At 39.0% G+C, this 14,671-nt stretch overlaps 1 protein-coding gene across 18 annotated transcripts in view; it reads right to left on the reverse strand.

Annotated features, from left to right (window-relative positions):
* The window catches only part of dmd (dystrophin), a 272,939-nt gene that overhangs the window by 172,561 nt on the left and 85,707 nt on the right, over positions 1-14,671 (reverse strand). For all 18 annotated transcript variants that reach the window (XM_051428356.1, XM_051428350.1, XM_051428354.1 and 15 more), the window contains exons 3-4: positions 3,676-3,768; positions 1,310-1,390 (exon numbers count right to left, since the gene is read on the reverse strand). In XM_051428356.1, coding sequence (XP_051284316.1) covers positions 1,310-1,390; positions 3,676-3,768 — 174 coding nt within the window. The remainder of the gene's footprint in view (positions 1-1,309; positions 1,391-3,675; positions 3,769-14,671) is intronic.

Raw genomic sequence — 14,671 nt, forward strand, 5'->3', positions numbered from 1 at the left:
TTTGGCGTATGACCCCTTAAAATGAATGAATGTCTACTTGCAACACCTTGTTACAGGTTATAGACTGATTTCAGAGGGAATTATTATACATTTATTTGTCACTTAGAGTTTACTTTTTACTGTTTTACATAAAAAAAAATTAATGGCTAATAGAATATGATGCAGTAATTCTACTAATCTACCCAGTAGAATACGAAGTATCTAAATTGGCTCCACATTGACGGACTCCAATATTAAAGTGCTCTTGAATGCATTGGTAAGTGATAAAAACAGAATCATATAACAGTATAACACTGTGTAAGGAGCCATTGTGCATAATGAGTACTTTTAAAGGACTTCTGATACTTTAAGTACATTTTGCTGTACTTTTACTGAATTTGAATTTATGACTTTGTAATGGAGTATTTTAGTGCTATGCTGTTTATATTTGGATTATTACTTAATTAGTAAAGGATCTCCTCCACCAATGAAACCTTGACAGGTGTAAAAACATTACCTAAACAGCTGAGAGTTGAGTGAATTGTTCAGTTCAGCAAGGAGTTTTTTCTTTCTTTTTCAGATTGTTTTATTGAAAGATTTTAGCCTGAGGGGATAACTATATCCGATATTTCACAAAGGAAAAAGCAGAATAGACAAGTCAGTAAAAATAAACATCATTTCATTTAATCATTTATCAAAAACAGAGTATATTTTTTTCTGACTCTTACTTCATTCATCTCTTGTGACCCCTCAGATCTATTTTTGGGCCCCTGGGCAGATCCCGTCCCCTTAGGTTGGGAACCATTGATCTTACGATTATTTGCTAAACCTTCTGTAAGGAAAATTATAACTCACACATTGCAGTGTCTTCACTGCAAATGCATGTTTTAAGGTGTGTCGTGTGAAGAAAAACCAAATTCATAAAGCAATCTTGACTAAAATAACCATTTTCTATGCACAGAGGAGGAAGAGGAGAAAACAAGGTGGCATGAGAGAAGGTGAAGAAAAAGCCAAAGGAGGAGCAAGACAAAAGGAAAATTGTTGCGAGGGGAAAGGAGCCAGACGAAAAATATGTATACAGCAGAGAGACAATAACATAAAAAAGAGAGATACATTTTTTTTTTAGACGGGAAAGTAAAGTCATCATGAAAGAGACGAGGCTAAAGGTATAAGAAAAGAAAGTTAGAGAGGAGAGAAAAACCTGGAAGGCACTTTTCATTGAAGCACATCACTGTTTGCCCAGTCTAACCACTGATTTATTTAATATATATTAATGAATCCTTATATATATATTTAACGAATAATCAGGATGGTGTGCACGTATACTCACATTGTTCTTCTGCAAGATCTGCAGAGCACGGTTGACATTGTTGAGCGAGTGAACACGCGTGAATCCTCTCTCCAACCTCACCTACACGCGCACGCACACACACACACACACACACACACACACACACACACACACATACACACACATACACACACACACACCACACCAGACAGAGGAGATTGTTGAGGCATAAACAGACCTTGCTCAGGGGCATCCGGGAGCGCTACAAACAGCCACATTACAATAAAAGTGTGCGTTTGTGTGCGTGTGTGCCATTACCATAGGGAGATAATATCAAACAGAGGACAAAGATGATAATGTCTCTCCATGAGATAGAAGTGGGGAGAGGAAGAAAAGGAGGAAAGGTGGTGGAAAGATGAAGAGGAAGAATAAGGAGAGAGAAACAAAAGAGATAAAGAGAAAAGATAGAGGAAGAGAGAGGGGTGGAGACAAAGTGGAGGAGGTAAAGAGAGCTGGAAGGGAGAAGAGAAAACAAAGTGGGAGTAGAAGTTGGATTAAGACTGTGGGCTGCGCTGGTGTGTGTGTGTGTGTGTGTGTGTGTGTGTGTGTGTGTGTGTGTGTGTGTGTGTGTGTGTGTGTGTGTGTGTGTGGACGGACAGACCTGGTTAGGTTTTTAATCTTGGGGCTTTGACATTTTTTCCCAGTTTTCATTCCCTCAAATGATGATTTTAGCATTAAGGTCAGGAAAATGATTCGTTTTCGGTTAAACTGAGGTTAATGCTGCATTCACACCATGTGGGATAGGGGACGGGAGGCAGCGAGGGGACATTTTGCATGGTTACAACTTGCCAGAGTCAGTCAACTGCAACACATGGTGCTCTGACTCAATACATGGATATATTTTTTAACTGTTTACCCATTACTTAAACAATTCACCATTTATCTATTACTTTGAGCTACCTTCTTTAACCATTTATCTATTGCTTTTAGCTACCTACCACAGTTTTGTAACCAGTTTTCACACAACTGCAACACACAGTGCTCTGACTCAATACGTGGACATAAAAACAAATGATAATTTCTATTCTTTCATATTAATCTAGCTACCCCACAGTTTTTCCACATACCTCCTGGCAACTGCAAAAGTATTTCCTGGGATAAAAGTAGTCCTACCCCTGGCTGAGAAGCACTGGCGCTACTGGAGTGCAGCAGCACTCACTTCAGGATATTAAACTAAAGCTGTAATTCAGATCTAAACACAGCAAACACTGTTATGTGTGGTGTGTGTTATTTTCAAGATAAGACAGGCCCATATATCTGTGTTTTTCATTTTCTACCATGGGGCTTATGTTATTGTGACTTTACTTGGTTCAAAAGGCTGATGAACTTAAAACTAACTCCAGTTTAAAATAATGATGTGCTCAATTATGATAAAGGTTGAACACTATCAGTCCATCAGCCTTCAGTCTCCTACAGGTGGCGCTGCTATTGTACCACTATGCATCATGATCGCTGTCCATGGTGCTGATCTTGGGACCTGTAGGTTGTGAGATCTTTTAACAGCTGTTGGGACTTGCGATTTAAAAAATATATGAATATGTCATTATAAGAATCTTGGGTCTGTCGCACTTAAGCTGATTTGAGTTTGCACCTGATTCAACTGGACTAACAACCACTGACATACAGCTTTCCTCAGAAAAGACTTAACCTAACTATTATTTCTTACATTCACATTACCTCTCAATATACACTTTGTGAATGCACTCTATCATTTCCTATTTGAATAATGGCTCTGAGCCTGTATTATTTCGCCTTGCTGAGAGCGATAAATTGCCGTGTTTGTATTACATTTTGTCTGTGTTTATGCATGTCTGTTGTCCGTTCTTTCCTTGGGTTTGTACATCCTTTATGCTGTACCACATTTCCAGCAAGGGTTGGATAGGGCCCTTGACCAGTTCAGTTCACACACATTGCATGGTTCTATATTCATTTGGCAATGTTGGTTTCCAAATGGTTGAATTAGCTCAAAATAATATTAAAAACAAACCTAAAGTAAATATAGTCAGAATCAGAAATAATTCATTCATCCCCAGTGGGAAATGTATTATATAACTATAAGGCCTAACCCTGCCTATTGGACTCCGACAGTACTTTTCATAAGGTAGTTCTGTTTCCCTTAAAGGTAAATCTAAGATGTCAGCCACCTGCACTGGATCCTCTTCTGATGACAGAGAGAAATACTGAGTTAAAAGTCTGGCATGTGTCTGGCATCTGGTTTCTTTCTCTTTGTGGCTATGTGTGTGTGTGTGTGTGTGTGTGTGTGTGTGTGTGTGTGTGTGTGTGTGTGTGTGTGTGTGCGCCTGCGTATCCAATATTTTCCTGTGTCTGTGTGTGTGTATTCATACCAGATCATGTCCTGACAGCCCCTGCAGCAGCTCCAGCAGGCGACGTCCATCACACAGGTCTGAGAACAGATCATCCACAGGTGGTTTCCCTGTCTAAAACACAGATACACAAACAGTTATTAATTTAACTGAATATATTGAAATGAAATGATTCTTAACATCCCCAGGATTCAACATGTTTTTCACTACAAAGTTAGATTTCTGCAAGACTGTAGAAGCTTTTTGCTGCACGTTTGTCAGCTGCAGAGGCAGAAAAAAACCCAGCAAAACTTGGACAACAGCTGCAGGAGGTGATATGAGGTCAGTTTACCTGCTCGTTGTAAAAGTCAAAAGTTTAAATCCCAAACTGGAGACTCTGCTCTCAATTGGCCAAAACCACATCAGAGTTGTTTGGAGTATGGAGAGACATCTCTTGAGTAATCACAAACCAGCCCTGCGTTAAATGCGAAGATAGCAGTTAATACCCAAGAGGTTGCTCTTTATCAGCGCTGATAAGTCTAGGATTACAAGCTCGGAGTTACTTCACATGGAAAATGCTGCAGGCTGAATAGAGTGAGTGTCTTTTCTGGGCCTTCACGGCAGCCAGGAAAGAGGAAGTGAGGCACTACTTCAGTACATAAAAAATAAATTAACTTTTTTCCCCCCTTCACAGCCAAAAATAACACAGAGCTGCTTCCAAATGACCAACAAATGAATCACAGCTCACCATCATCATTTAAAGTATCTTTTTAAAACTATTTCAGGTACACGTCAGGCAATTATTCCCCAACACTTTACTGTGTTTAGAAGGCTATTCAGGTACAAGGCACAACTGGGCCTGGGCAATTTAATCCCCAAACCATAAAAATAAGACCAGTCTAAACCAATAACTAAATTCTAAAATACCCCAAAACATCAGTGGACACAAGAGAGAGCACACTGTTTCCTATTTGATACCTAGTTTGGGAACTGCTAATAAAAAGGAGTCCTGGGAATGAAGAGCAGAGCCATTCACACATTTATGTCGAATCCATTTACAGTACGTAGATAAGTGTATGCCAGCGCTATGGTCTGTGCAAGGTTAGAGAGGGACAGTGATATTTGAGAGCAGCGCTCCATGATATACAGTATCCAAAGCACGTAGGCGATGAGATGCATTGGTTTTAGGTAACTATTTATTATTTCTGATAGCAATTTCAACCTCTAAGCCATTAGTTTTAGTTGTTTATCCCTACTTATCTGTTTGAACTGTTCATTCGTTACTTTTAGCTATGTGTACTTTTAAAATCAAATTCAAATTCCTACTTTTTCTACTCGACAATCTTTCCACGTACCCTTTGGCAACTGCAGAAGTAGTCAATCACCTTGGATACAAACAGTGTTTGCCAGATTGGAGCAAGCCCCCTGGGAAGAGTGCTGGGCTTTGAAGCCAATTTAACATAGTGGCCAAACTATGTCATTACAGCGATGGCGTCCATCACGTGATACACCCAAAAAGTCCCATAAGCAGCTCCTGCAAATTGACTCATTTCACTATCTGAATTTGATTAATTTAGTCTAATAACATTTGAAAAGACTAGAAGAACCATATGATTAAATCATCTTCATTCAAGCTAGCTAAGGGCTAAACCAAAGTCTCTAATGTGTTTGCTCTATGGGCCACATGATGTGGAAGATCCGGTAATTTGTGTTTTCTATTCATGTGCCACTGAGCTGCTTCCCTAAGAATGAATGGAGCCCGCCCCCCAACGCTGTATCCAGTTCTTTGTAATACATCAATGGATTGGACTGACAAAAAGTAGCCAAATCAGGGGCGAGAATCCTCCCAGTCATCATAAAAGTATCCCAATTTTTAATTTTCTATTAAAACAGTTGCCTCCAGTCTCTGTTCTATCAGTATAATTGAAAACTCAAAACCATGGTTAAAATAATTAAACATTTATAATAGAAGACAAAAAATGTATTGTAATAATGTATTTTAGATATTATTTAATTAAAGATGTAAGCTTTCGCAACTCTTTTATCATAAAGCTACGACAGAATATCAGTCATCTGTTATTACACGTCGAGCTGAGCCTTTTGATTTCAGCACCCCAAGCTCTACTTCTCGCTGGTGGAAACATTATTTGTTTGTGCAAAACCTTTATTTTCCCATTATTCTTCACATTTTTCCTCAGTAGCATCCAGGGGCCACCACTCTTAACTTGAAGCTGATCAATTACTTTAATTTAACTTGGATATTGCAAATGACCTTCACATGCACATGGTTTATTAGAGGTGTCATAACAGATTTAAGATCAGCTAATCTGGACTAATTTTTTGGCAACACTTGATTTAGCATGGTAAGCAGCGCAATGAGATTATTTAAAAATTGAGAAAAAGCCTACTGAAGTAAGTAATTATGAGAAACTGCAAGAGGAATTGGTAAGGACAGGAAAAGGGGCAAGGATGTAGACAAAAAGTAAGCAAACAAAAGACAGGCTTTTTGAAAGAAACACTTTTCTTCTTTATGTTTTGCCAGCAGCATCATGTACAAATGATACCATGAATCTTTCCTGCATTATTACTATCCTGGTTGCCGTGGCAGAAATCTCTTTTCCTGCATCGATCATGCATTATTACAACAACGGCTGCCATGTAGAAGTCCCCCACTCCTAAAATGCATTAGCACCAGCAGTGAGACAGAAAGAAATAAAGAAGTAAGTAGAAATGACCCAGAACTGAAAAAATAAACACAATATAGAAAGATAGGGAAATAAGAAAAAAATCCCGTTTCCATAATAAAGAAATTCAGTTATCAATCTCCGGAGAAACAACCTCTTCCTATCAGTGTCTCATTCTACTTTTCTGCTCTCTCTCTCTGTCTGATATTTTACACTCACTGTCTCCCACTCATTGTCTCACATCTCATTCTCCTATTTTTCTCCCTCTGCCTATCTTTCTCTTTTTCCATCCCTCTCTGCCCTCGACCTACGCCTCCAAGCATTGTCCAGAGACTCGCCGTTATTGAGTCAGTCTCCACGCCAAGCCTGTGTGTGTGTGTGTGTGTTGGGAGTAGATGTATTACTTGAATGGCTTGTGGACAGTGTGTGGGTGTAGATGATAAGTGAAGAAACCACAGATGAACACAGATAAAAGAACAGGAAACAAGGCATAAAAAGGCAAAAAAGAAAAAGAAAAAAAGGCATATGCACATTTTAATATTACACACACAAACAAACACACACACACACACTTTCTTTCTCCTTCCTGCCCACTCAAACCTGTTAAAAATCTCTCTCTTGTCCATTTAGTGATGGCCTCCTTCATATTTTCAGAAGACTCCCGACAATGAAACCAGATCTTCAGGTGTTCTCCGGGCTGAATTGACGTTCCGATAATTACAGCTCTCAGAGGAACCACTTGAACCTTTCGAAATCCGGTCCATACATAGAACTGAAGAAGAATCAGAAGTGTACACACTGAGGCCTGTTGGCATACTCAAAAGACTTTATCTAGAGCAGATGTTTTATCGATTTCACAGCTATACAAATCCAAATGTTTTCTGTTTTTCTGTCTGAACAAAGCAGACTGCATCCCTTTCTGGTGTCCTTCAATCCATCCAGATAGGCTAGATGGGCGCTTGCATTGAACAGCCCTGACCTCTAACCTGTGGAGAGATGGAATGAAAGGGATATTCCTCAATGGCATCGGCGAGGTCACATCACTTTGGGAGAGGAGGCTATTAAGAGATAACCAACCTAAAGACTGCACTTTTGGGCTAATTCTGGGCTTTTTTGATGTATATATACACAATGTTCCATGGATAAAAGCCTTTAAGCCTACAGAAGCCAATGTTTTTCCTCCTTCCAAAATCTATGCAAAAATGTCAAACAGACCCTTTATTTCATGTATTCACTCAGGCAGGGGTGTGATTTCCAATGGGTAGCTTAGCACAAAGACTGGAGACAGTAGGGGACAGCAAGCCTGGCTCTGTGCAAAGCTAACAAAACCTGCCCACCAGCACCTCTAAAGCTCACTTATTAACACGTTATATTTTGTTTGTTTAATCCGTACAAAATCTGACGTGTAAAAACAATTTGACACTATTTTACGGGAGGCCAGTTTCCAGGCAACCAGTGGAGACATCAAGAAGTCACTGCCACCAGGCATAATCAAGCATATAACTTGTTTAGACACTTTTTGTACAGAAATTTAGCAATTAACATAGTATTTCTTATGTTTTGGCATGCCAGCATTATTGAAAAGCACAATGACCAGTTTCATTATAATGTGTAATTTACTAGATGAATATAAGCAGAGGAAATAACATTCAGGTGATGTGTTTAAGCCACTTAAGCTCACCTTGCAGTCTGCTGTGAGTGCCAATTGGCTTGTTCCAAAAATAAATAAAAATGAATAAAAAATTAATCCTTTTTAATGTCCCAAAAACACTGAGACTGTAGTATTTGGGGTAACATGAAGGGCAGCCTGTTCTCAACATCTGCCAACAAATAACTGTGAAATCACAAGCTGCTCCTGAGGAATGCTCAGCCGTGATCTGTTTTAGCACTTATGCATCTTTTTTTTATCTTCTTCCAACACAAACGTTCATACAAACGCACATCATCACTACGCCACTGAGTAACTTGATGTTTATGGGGCAGAACTGCTCTGGACACACCTTCACACACACACACACACACACACACACACACACACACACACACACACACACACACACACACACACACACACACACACACACACACACACACACACACACACACACACACACACACACACACACACACACACACAGTGCCTTTTCATTTTCAGCAAACAGTGATGGCCATGAGTACAATCAATAAAAGATAAAATAAGTACAATCAGCTCTACAAGCATGTGACCAGAATGCCAAACTGACTCCGCTGACTCATTTTTTGTGTGTTTGTGTGTGTGTGTGTGTGTGTGTGTTAGTATTTCAACCTTTCCAAAACTTTTTTTTCCAGACACAAACTAAACATTTAGTCTTGTCTCACCTTTACCGTGTTGTGTCATTGCTGGGTCACAATTTCCATTAGCTACAAATGATAACAACATTTAGTCTGCGTGAATCCTGAATAAACTTTATTCCCCACGTCTCTTTCACTTGCATGTGAAAGTGTTATCTGTGTCTGTCACAGTCCATGTATTCCAGTGCTGTAAGTTCTGTAAGTGAGGGCACACTGCACTTGACTATCAACTGTACTGCAGATTACAGCTTAGGCCAAGTAAGTATAGCTGCTTTTTGTGGTGTCCTGACAATCATCACCCACACTCGGCAGCCGCCTGAGTCAGCTCACCAGCCGCAAACTACTGCAAACGCTCGTGTCACATCCAGTAATATATTTGTATGTTTGTCATGCTATATAATTAAACTGAAAGCACCAAAACAATGACATCAAACCAGATATTCAAAGAAGCAATCTAGGACTGTGACTAACAATTATTTTCATTATCGATTATGCTGCCAATTAAATAGTGAAACATGCCCTAAAAAACCTTCCCAAAGCCCAGAGTTAATTTCAAATTGTTTGTTTTGTCTGACTGATTCTGTTTATCATCACATATAGTAAGACAGCTGGAAGCTAGAACTTGGACAACAAAAAAGCCTTTTAAAACTGTTGAAAATAAAAATAAACCGCATCCAAAAATGTGCTGTCCAAAGTGTCGTGGGATGCATTGTGGCGTTGTGTTGGACAGCTTGTTCAGTACGTGTATGACCATAAGCCTCCATCTGTATCTGTTTATTTCAGATTATGAAGTGGAAAGGATCTAAACAGAAATCATGTGCGGGTGTAAGTTTACCTCACCATTTCTAAAATCCTGGCTACAGTCTGACTGAAACGAAAAGATTTGGAAAAAAGTCCAAATCTGATGATTAAGTGCAAAAATGTGTTATAAAAAGCGGAAAAAAGTGATTTCTGAATGGATTTATGGACAAATATCCTTCTTCGACATCAGATATCCTGCCACCTGCTGTGTTAAGAGTTTTGTTGATTGTAGCAAATTGTGTACAGAATGGAAGGAAGAAATATTACTGCACATATTCAGATTGTGTTTGTATTCAGGGCGCATTATCAGTCCATTTTATTCACATCCCTACTGTTTAAACAACAACTAAATAAGAAGACACCAGTGATCATACACTGTGTATGTCACTTCTACTGAAAGGTAAAAACCTGTGTTAACAGTTTGCCCTCCGTCCCCCGATGTCAGACACAAACCCAACATCAGCTATGGAAACAAATCAAAAGCAGGGATGTTTTAAGATGTCAGCTCTTGTAATTGAATTTTCTAACAGGTCCTCTTGGGTGACTTAACTCTGGAACACAAAGAGGGAAGACAACACAAAAGATTGCACGTAAGCCGCACAATCTGACCTGAGGACGAGAGACAGCATTGCATTTTAGTGATTGGTTAAACAGCCCGCTGAAAAGGATCGCTCCGCGCAAATTGCATCTCTTTCAATCCGCCTACTGACCACATATCTTCACTCTGAAGTGTCTGGATTTCACTGAGATAACAGTTGACGTGACACACTTAGTGGTAACGTCTTGTTCTTGCTGGCAGAAGAATGGCTGCTGTGAGTCATTTTTTTGTTAGTGACAGAAAACATCAGTTGTCTGACTGAACGGACTCATTGTGTTAGCATCGTGGAAAAGAATTACAGAATTATGGACAATGCAAAGTTTTAGTCCAGACACTTGGGCCCCAAAAGCCCCGGGGTCCACATTTAATTTAATTAAAATAACATTTAATTAAATTGTCACAAGCTAATTGAAACAACAGCCAACCCGAGGCCAGGCAGGATTCCAGAATGAGGAGAGCTGGTTGGTCTCTGAGGCTAAATATAATTAAAATGCCATGTGTTTTCTATTGGGCGCCATGTACTTGATGGATACTTGTGTATTGAGCACAGGGTCACCATAGGTAACAATTGTGATTAACATGATCTTTGTGGGGTTCCAAGTAGATAGTAAAGCATTTCACTTGAAAGGTGACTTGTTTTTTCGTTTGGTTATTGGTTGTTTGGTTGGTATTTTTCATGTTACAGAGCTGAACTTAACACGAGGGGAGGGGGAGAAATAAATGGGGGTTGAACATGACAAGATGCATAAAGGTCATGGATGCATTTATAAGATCAGTAAAGCTATTTTAATAGTGAGCGGAGCAGTTACAGCAGCTCTCTCCAGTGTTCAAGGCTTTTCTCCACCTTTCAGCACAGAGATTGGTCCATAATGAAAACTGCAGACAATGCAAACACTTTGCATGGCTTTAGTTACCAGAGCCCACACACAGAGCTCTCTAACATCATAAACCAACTTTCATGCCTTTTGCTTCTTTTACTTTTCTATAGTATGGCATCCCTAACATAATCTTCTGAAATGTCCAAAATTCAGTTGTTAATATGGTTCAGGCAGGTCTGAAACACGTCAGATTAATGTATGAATCTAACAATGCCGTCGTCTGTCACTGAATGAGATTACAGATGTGTGTTACAGCCTAGCGGGATAAGCAACGTTTATAGCGGCATTCACTGAGGGACAGGTGGTCCTATGTTGTCCTTGGCTGGTGGACCCCCTGCCTCCGCCTCCACTGTCCCATCCACATCTCAATTTGAGTGCATACGAGAAAAAGCGCAGACATTTTACTGAGGAAGAGCTGCTGTTCTTTCTTGTTTGCACTGCACCCCAGCTTTCATTGACACTGGGGACACATGAAGAAGCAGGAGAATGGGAAGAAGGGCAGCTGTGTATAATTCTACAGAATACACCTTTACAGAACAGCTTTCTAACCATAAAAAAACAAAGAAAACAAATAAGGCAGCTTTAAAGTTTCTTCTGACAAGATGTAAACTGAGATGAGCTACAGAGGTGAGCTGCACTGCAGAATGCTACCAGCAATTTCAGAGGCAGTAAGCTGTGAAATGTATCTATTTAATTCATATCCATGAGCATTTCAGAGTCTCTCTCTGTGAGCCACAAGTGTGCAAGAATTAAAATGCAGACACACACATACACACACAGAGAAAAACACACATACAGTGATTTTCCAGTCAAGGATATTGCTAATTGTCATTTCCAGACAGATTTTTACATAACTTTAAGCAGCAGCATTTAACAGTGTCTAGTGTGTGTCCTTTAGATCAGAATTCAACAGATTCAGATGCTCTCCCTGCCTCAAAATACACATTTTCCAGATTAGGTGACTCATGACTAAATCACAAGATTCCACGCAGATTTCGTGCTTTTGTTGTACAACTAAAAAGAACATGTCATCCCCTCTAAAAAACCCTAAAATCATACCTTGAGGTGGTTGTATTCTCTTCATTTTTGAGCCAATTAAAACAAACAGAAGGTTCTTGTTGCTTAAAGTAAAGAAGAGGAGCTAATTGATTTGTGTCACAGAGGATTATAAATACCCTGCTTCTGAGAAGAGAAACTATCCTGTGCTCGACTGTCCAACACAAACATCTCAAGGTGAAATAAAGAATGCATTTACATTATCATATATATATTGTCCTAGTACAAAAGCAGGAAAAGCGTAGGACTGTGACCATGATTTTCTAAATTACCATGAGACAGTACTGCTGGAAGGTATTATGTTTATACTGTGCTTACTTACAAAAGCATTCTGAAAAAAGAGAAAAGGAAAAGAAATTTGAATTAAACCGGTAAAATTTGCAGTGAGTCACTGCTGATTTGTACTTTACAGTAAAGATAACAATGTCACTGGACAACTAATATGTCCTAAAAGTCACAGAATTGACAACATTTATGTGATGTGATGTTCCATGCAATGTTATTATAGTTAAAACTAAACTAAAAACTAAAAGTAGGTGTGAAATTAAAATAAAAACAAGACGATAGAAAGATATTAACACTAACTAAATCAATATTGTTTACAAAACTAACTTAAAAACCCAAATAATATACAGGAAATGTATTTAGTATTTAGTTAATTGTCTTTATCAATTTGGTCAAAAGAAATAAAAATAACTAATGAAAGACAGAGACAATCATAAAAGTGAAGCGTCAGCAGCATATTTTCAGCCCAGTCACTTGTCTTTCTGTCGCAGTTATTATGATAAGTTGTTTTTGGGGCTCTTCACTTAAAAATGGCTGGTAATAACAGCATTGGAAGTAGCTGTCAGTGATGGTTTATGACAGTCCTGAGGGAAACATTTACATCTTAGATTATAAATTGTCATCATTGGCAAGGAATGACAGAAGCCTGACTCTGTAGTGACAAAGGTATTTTTGACATATGGGTTTGTTTTGTAACAGTTTTAGCTATCAATTTTGTGTAGAGTGATTTTAAGTCAACTTTTCACAATTTTAGATTCAATACTGACATTGTTTCATATGAAACAAACAGACTAAGAACCATACGAGCAAGTATAAAAATGTGAGCTAAAATAGAGGCAAACCCATCTGCACACTATTTCAGGGTGGCGGCTGAGTCAGGGCCTGCAGTCTGTGCCTGTGCAAAAGGTTTCTGGCAAAAATCTTATGAGGATGTTCCTGTTGCCACATTGACTTTAACTGAAAACTCAAAACATTGCATGCTGTACAACTCATATTAGCATTTAGATTTAAAGTTGCTACAAGTTCCTGTTTGCTAGTGGCCTGTATCACTCAACAGAGTGTGTGACATGGATCATTAGAGCAAATGATGATGTGAACTACAGAGACTTGGATGGAGGTTAAGGTACTGCATTCTTCAGCACAGGTGAGCTGACCAACAGAACAACTTGCCCAAAACTGCATTTATTTTAAGGTGAAGCTACTCTGGGGGGCAAGGAAGATATGTTTCTAACTTATATCTTAGTATGTGTTTTATATGGTGTCTGATCATAATAGATACTAAACACTGGTCAGACAAGCTGAAAAACACTCAAATCTATATTGGTAGTTCACCCTGGTGGCTCATACCTACATTGGACTGCACTTTCCTCTGATGGCAATAAAACCCTTAACAGCTTGCTTCACATAAGGATGTCTTTTCCACCCAATTCCCTTGTATATTTTTAACTGTATGATGTTGTGAAACATTACAGAGGTGGAAAATGTAAATTGTCTTTTAATGTCAAGCTGTGAGGTACTGAATCCAGGGATGCCAAATTTAAATTCTTCAATACATGAAATAGAAAAGAAATGTCCTATTTCCAACAAAAGCAATTGACAGCATATGCAGCAGCCAACCAACAAACAATAACAGACAAGTCAACTACTTAATAAACTTAACTACTGTTTGTGGGGTTTCAACAAATTGATGCTACTTATGCATCACTGAGTAAAAACATCAGCAACAAAGCTGCACACAGGTGCACAGGTTTTAAACCACAGCACACATTTTATTGTGCAGTAATTATGGCGTTTTCCACAGCAGTTTGCCAAAAGCCGATCAAAAACACAGTTGGCAGTGAACCATCTTTAAAACAAGTTCTAACAGCTGCCAATCAGAAAACTCCAAATCCCCTTAAAAAAGCACACCCACCTTTTTAAACTTGATACAGCGAGCTTGGCAGTTTGCAAATGACCTTTGAATCTAAAGTACAACGCAAGTCATGAACCACTTAGTAGACCGAACAAGCAGCCTGTTCAGTCTCCTTCACTCACACAGCTCCATAAGCGAGTCTAGATTAGTTTTGACTTGGAGAAGGATCACTCAGCTGTTGTAACTGTGTGACAGCTCTTTGTTTTCACAGCTTAATTCAGACCAGGTTAAGAAAAAATTGCAGCAGCTGCAGCTGGAAGGCTACCAGAGGAGGGAACTCACTGTATATGATGACATCAAACTAAATGGTGTGCAATGTTGATGGCTTTTGTATCAATAAATACAGTAGGATCATTTATATAGAGTATGTGTTATAATGCAAACCTAACAATCTCTGGTTGTCCTCCGATAGTCGGGAGGGGTGAAGTTGAGGTAAACTGTACTCAGAGCCCAGCTTTCGCTATCTTCTCTCAAGCTCCAGTTGAATGTTACC

This window comes from Dicentrarchus labrax, unplaced genomic scaffold (genome assembly GCF_905237075.1).
Source record: "Dicentrarchus labrax unplaced genomic scaffold, dlabrax2021, whole genome shotgun sequence".
NCBI lineage: Eukaryota > Metazoa > Chordata > Actinopteri > Moronidae > Dicentrarchus > Dicentrarchus labrax.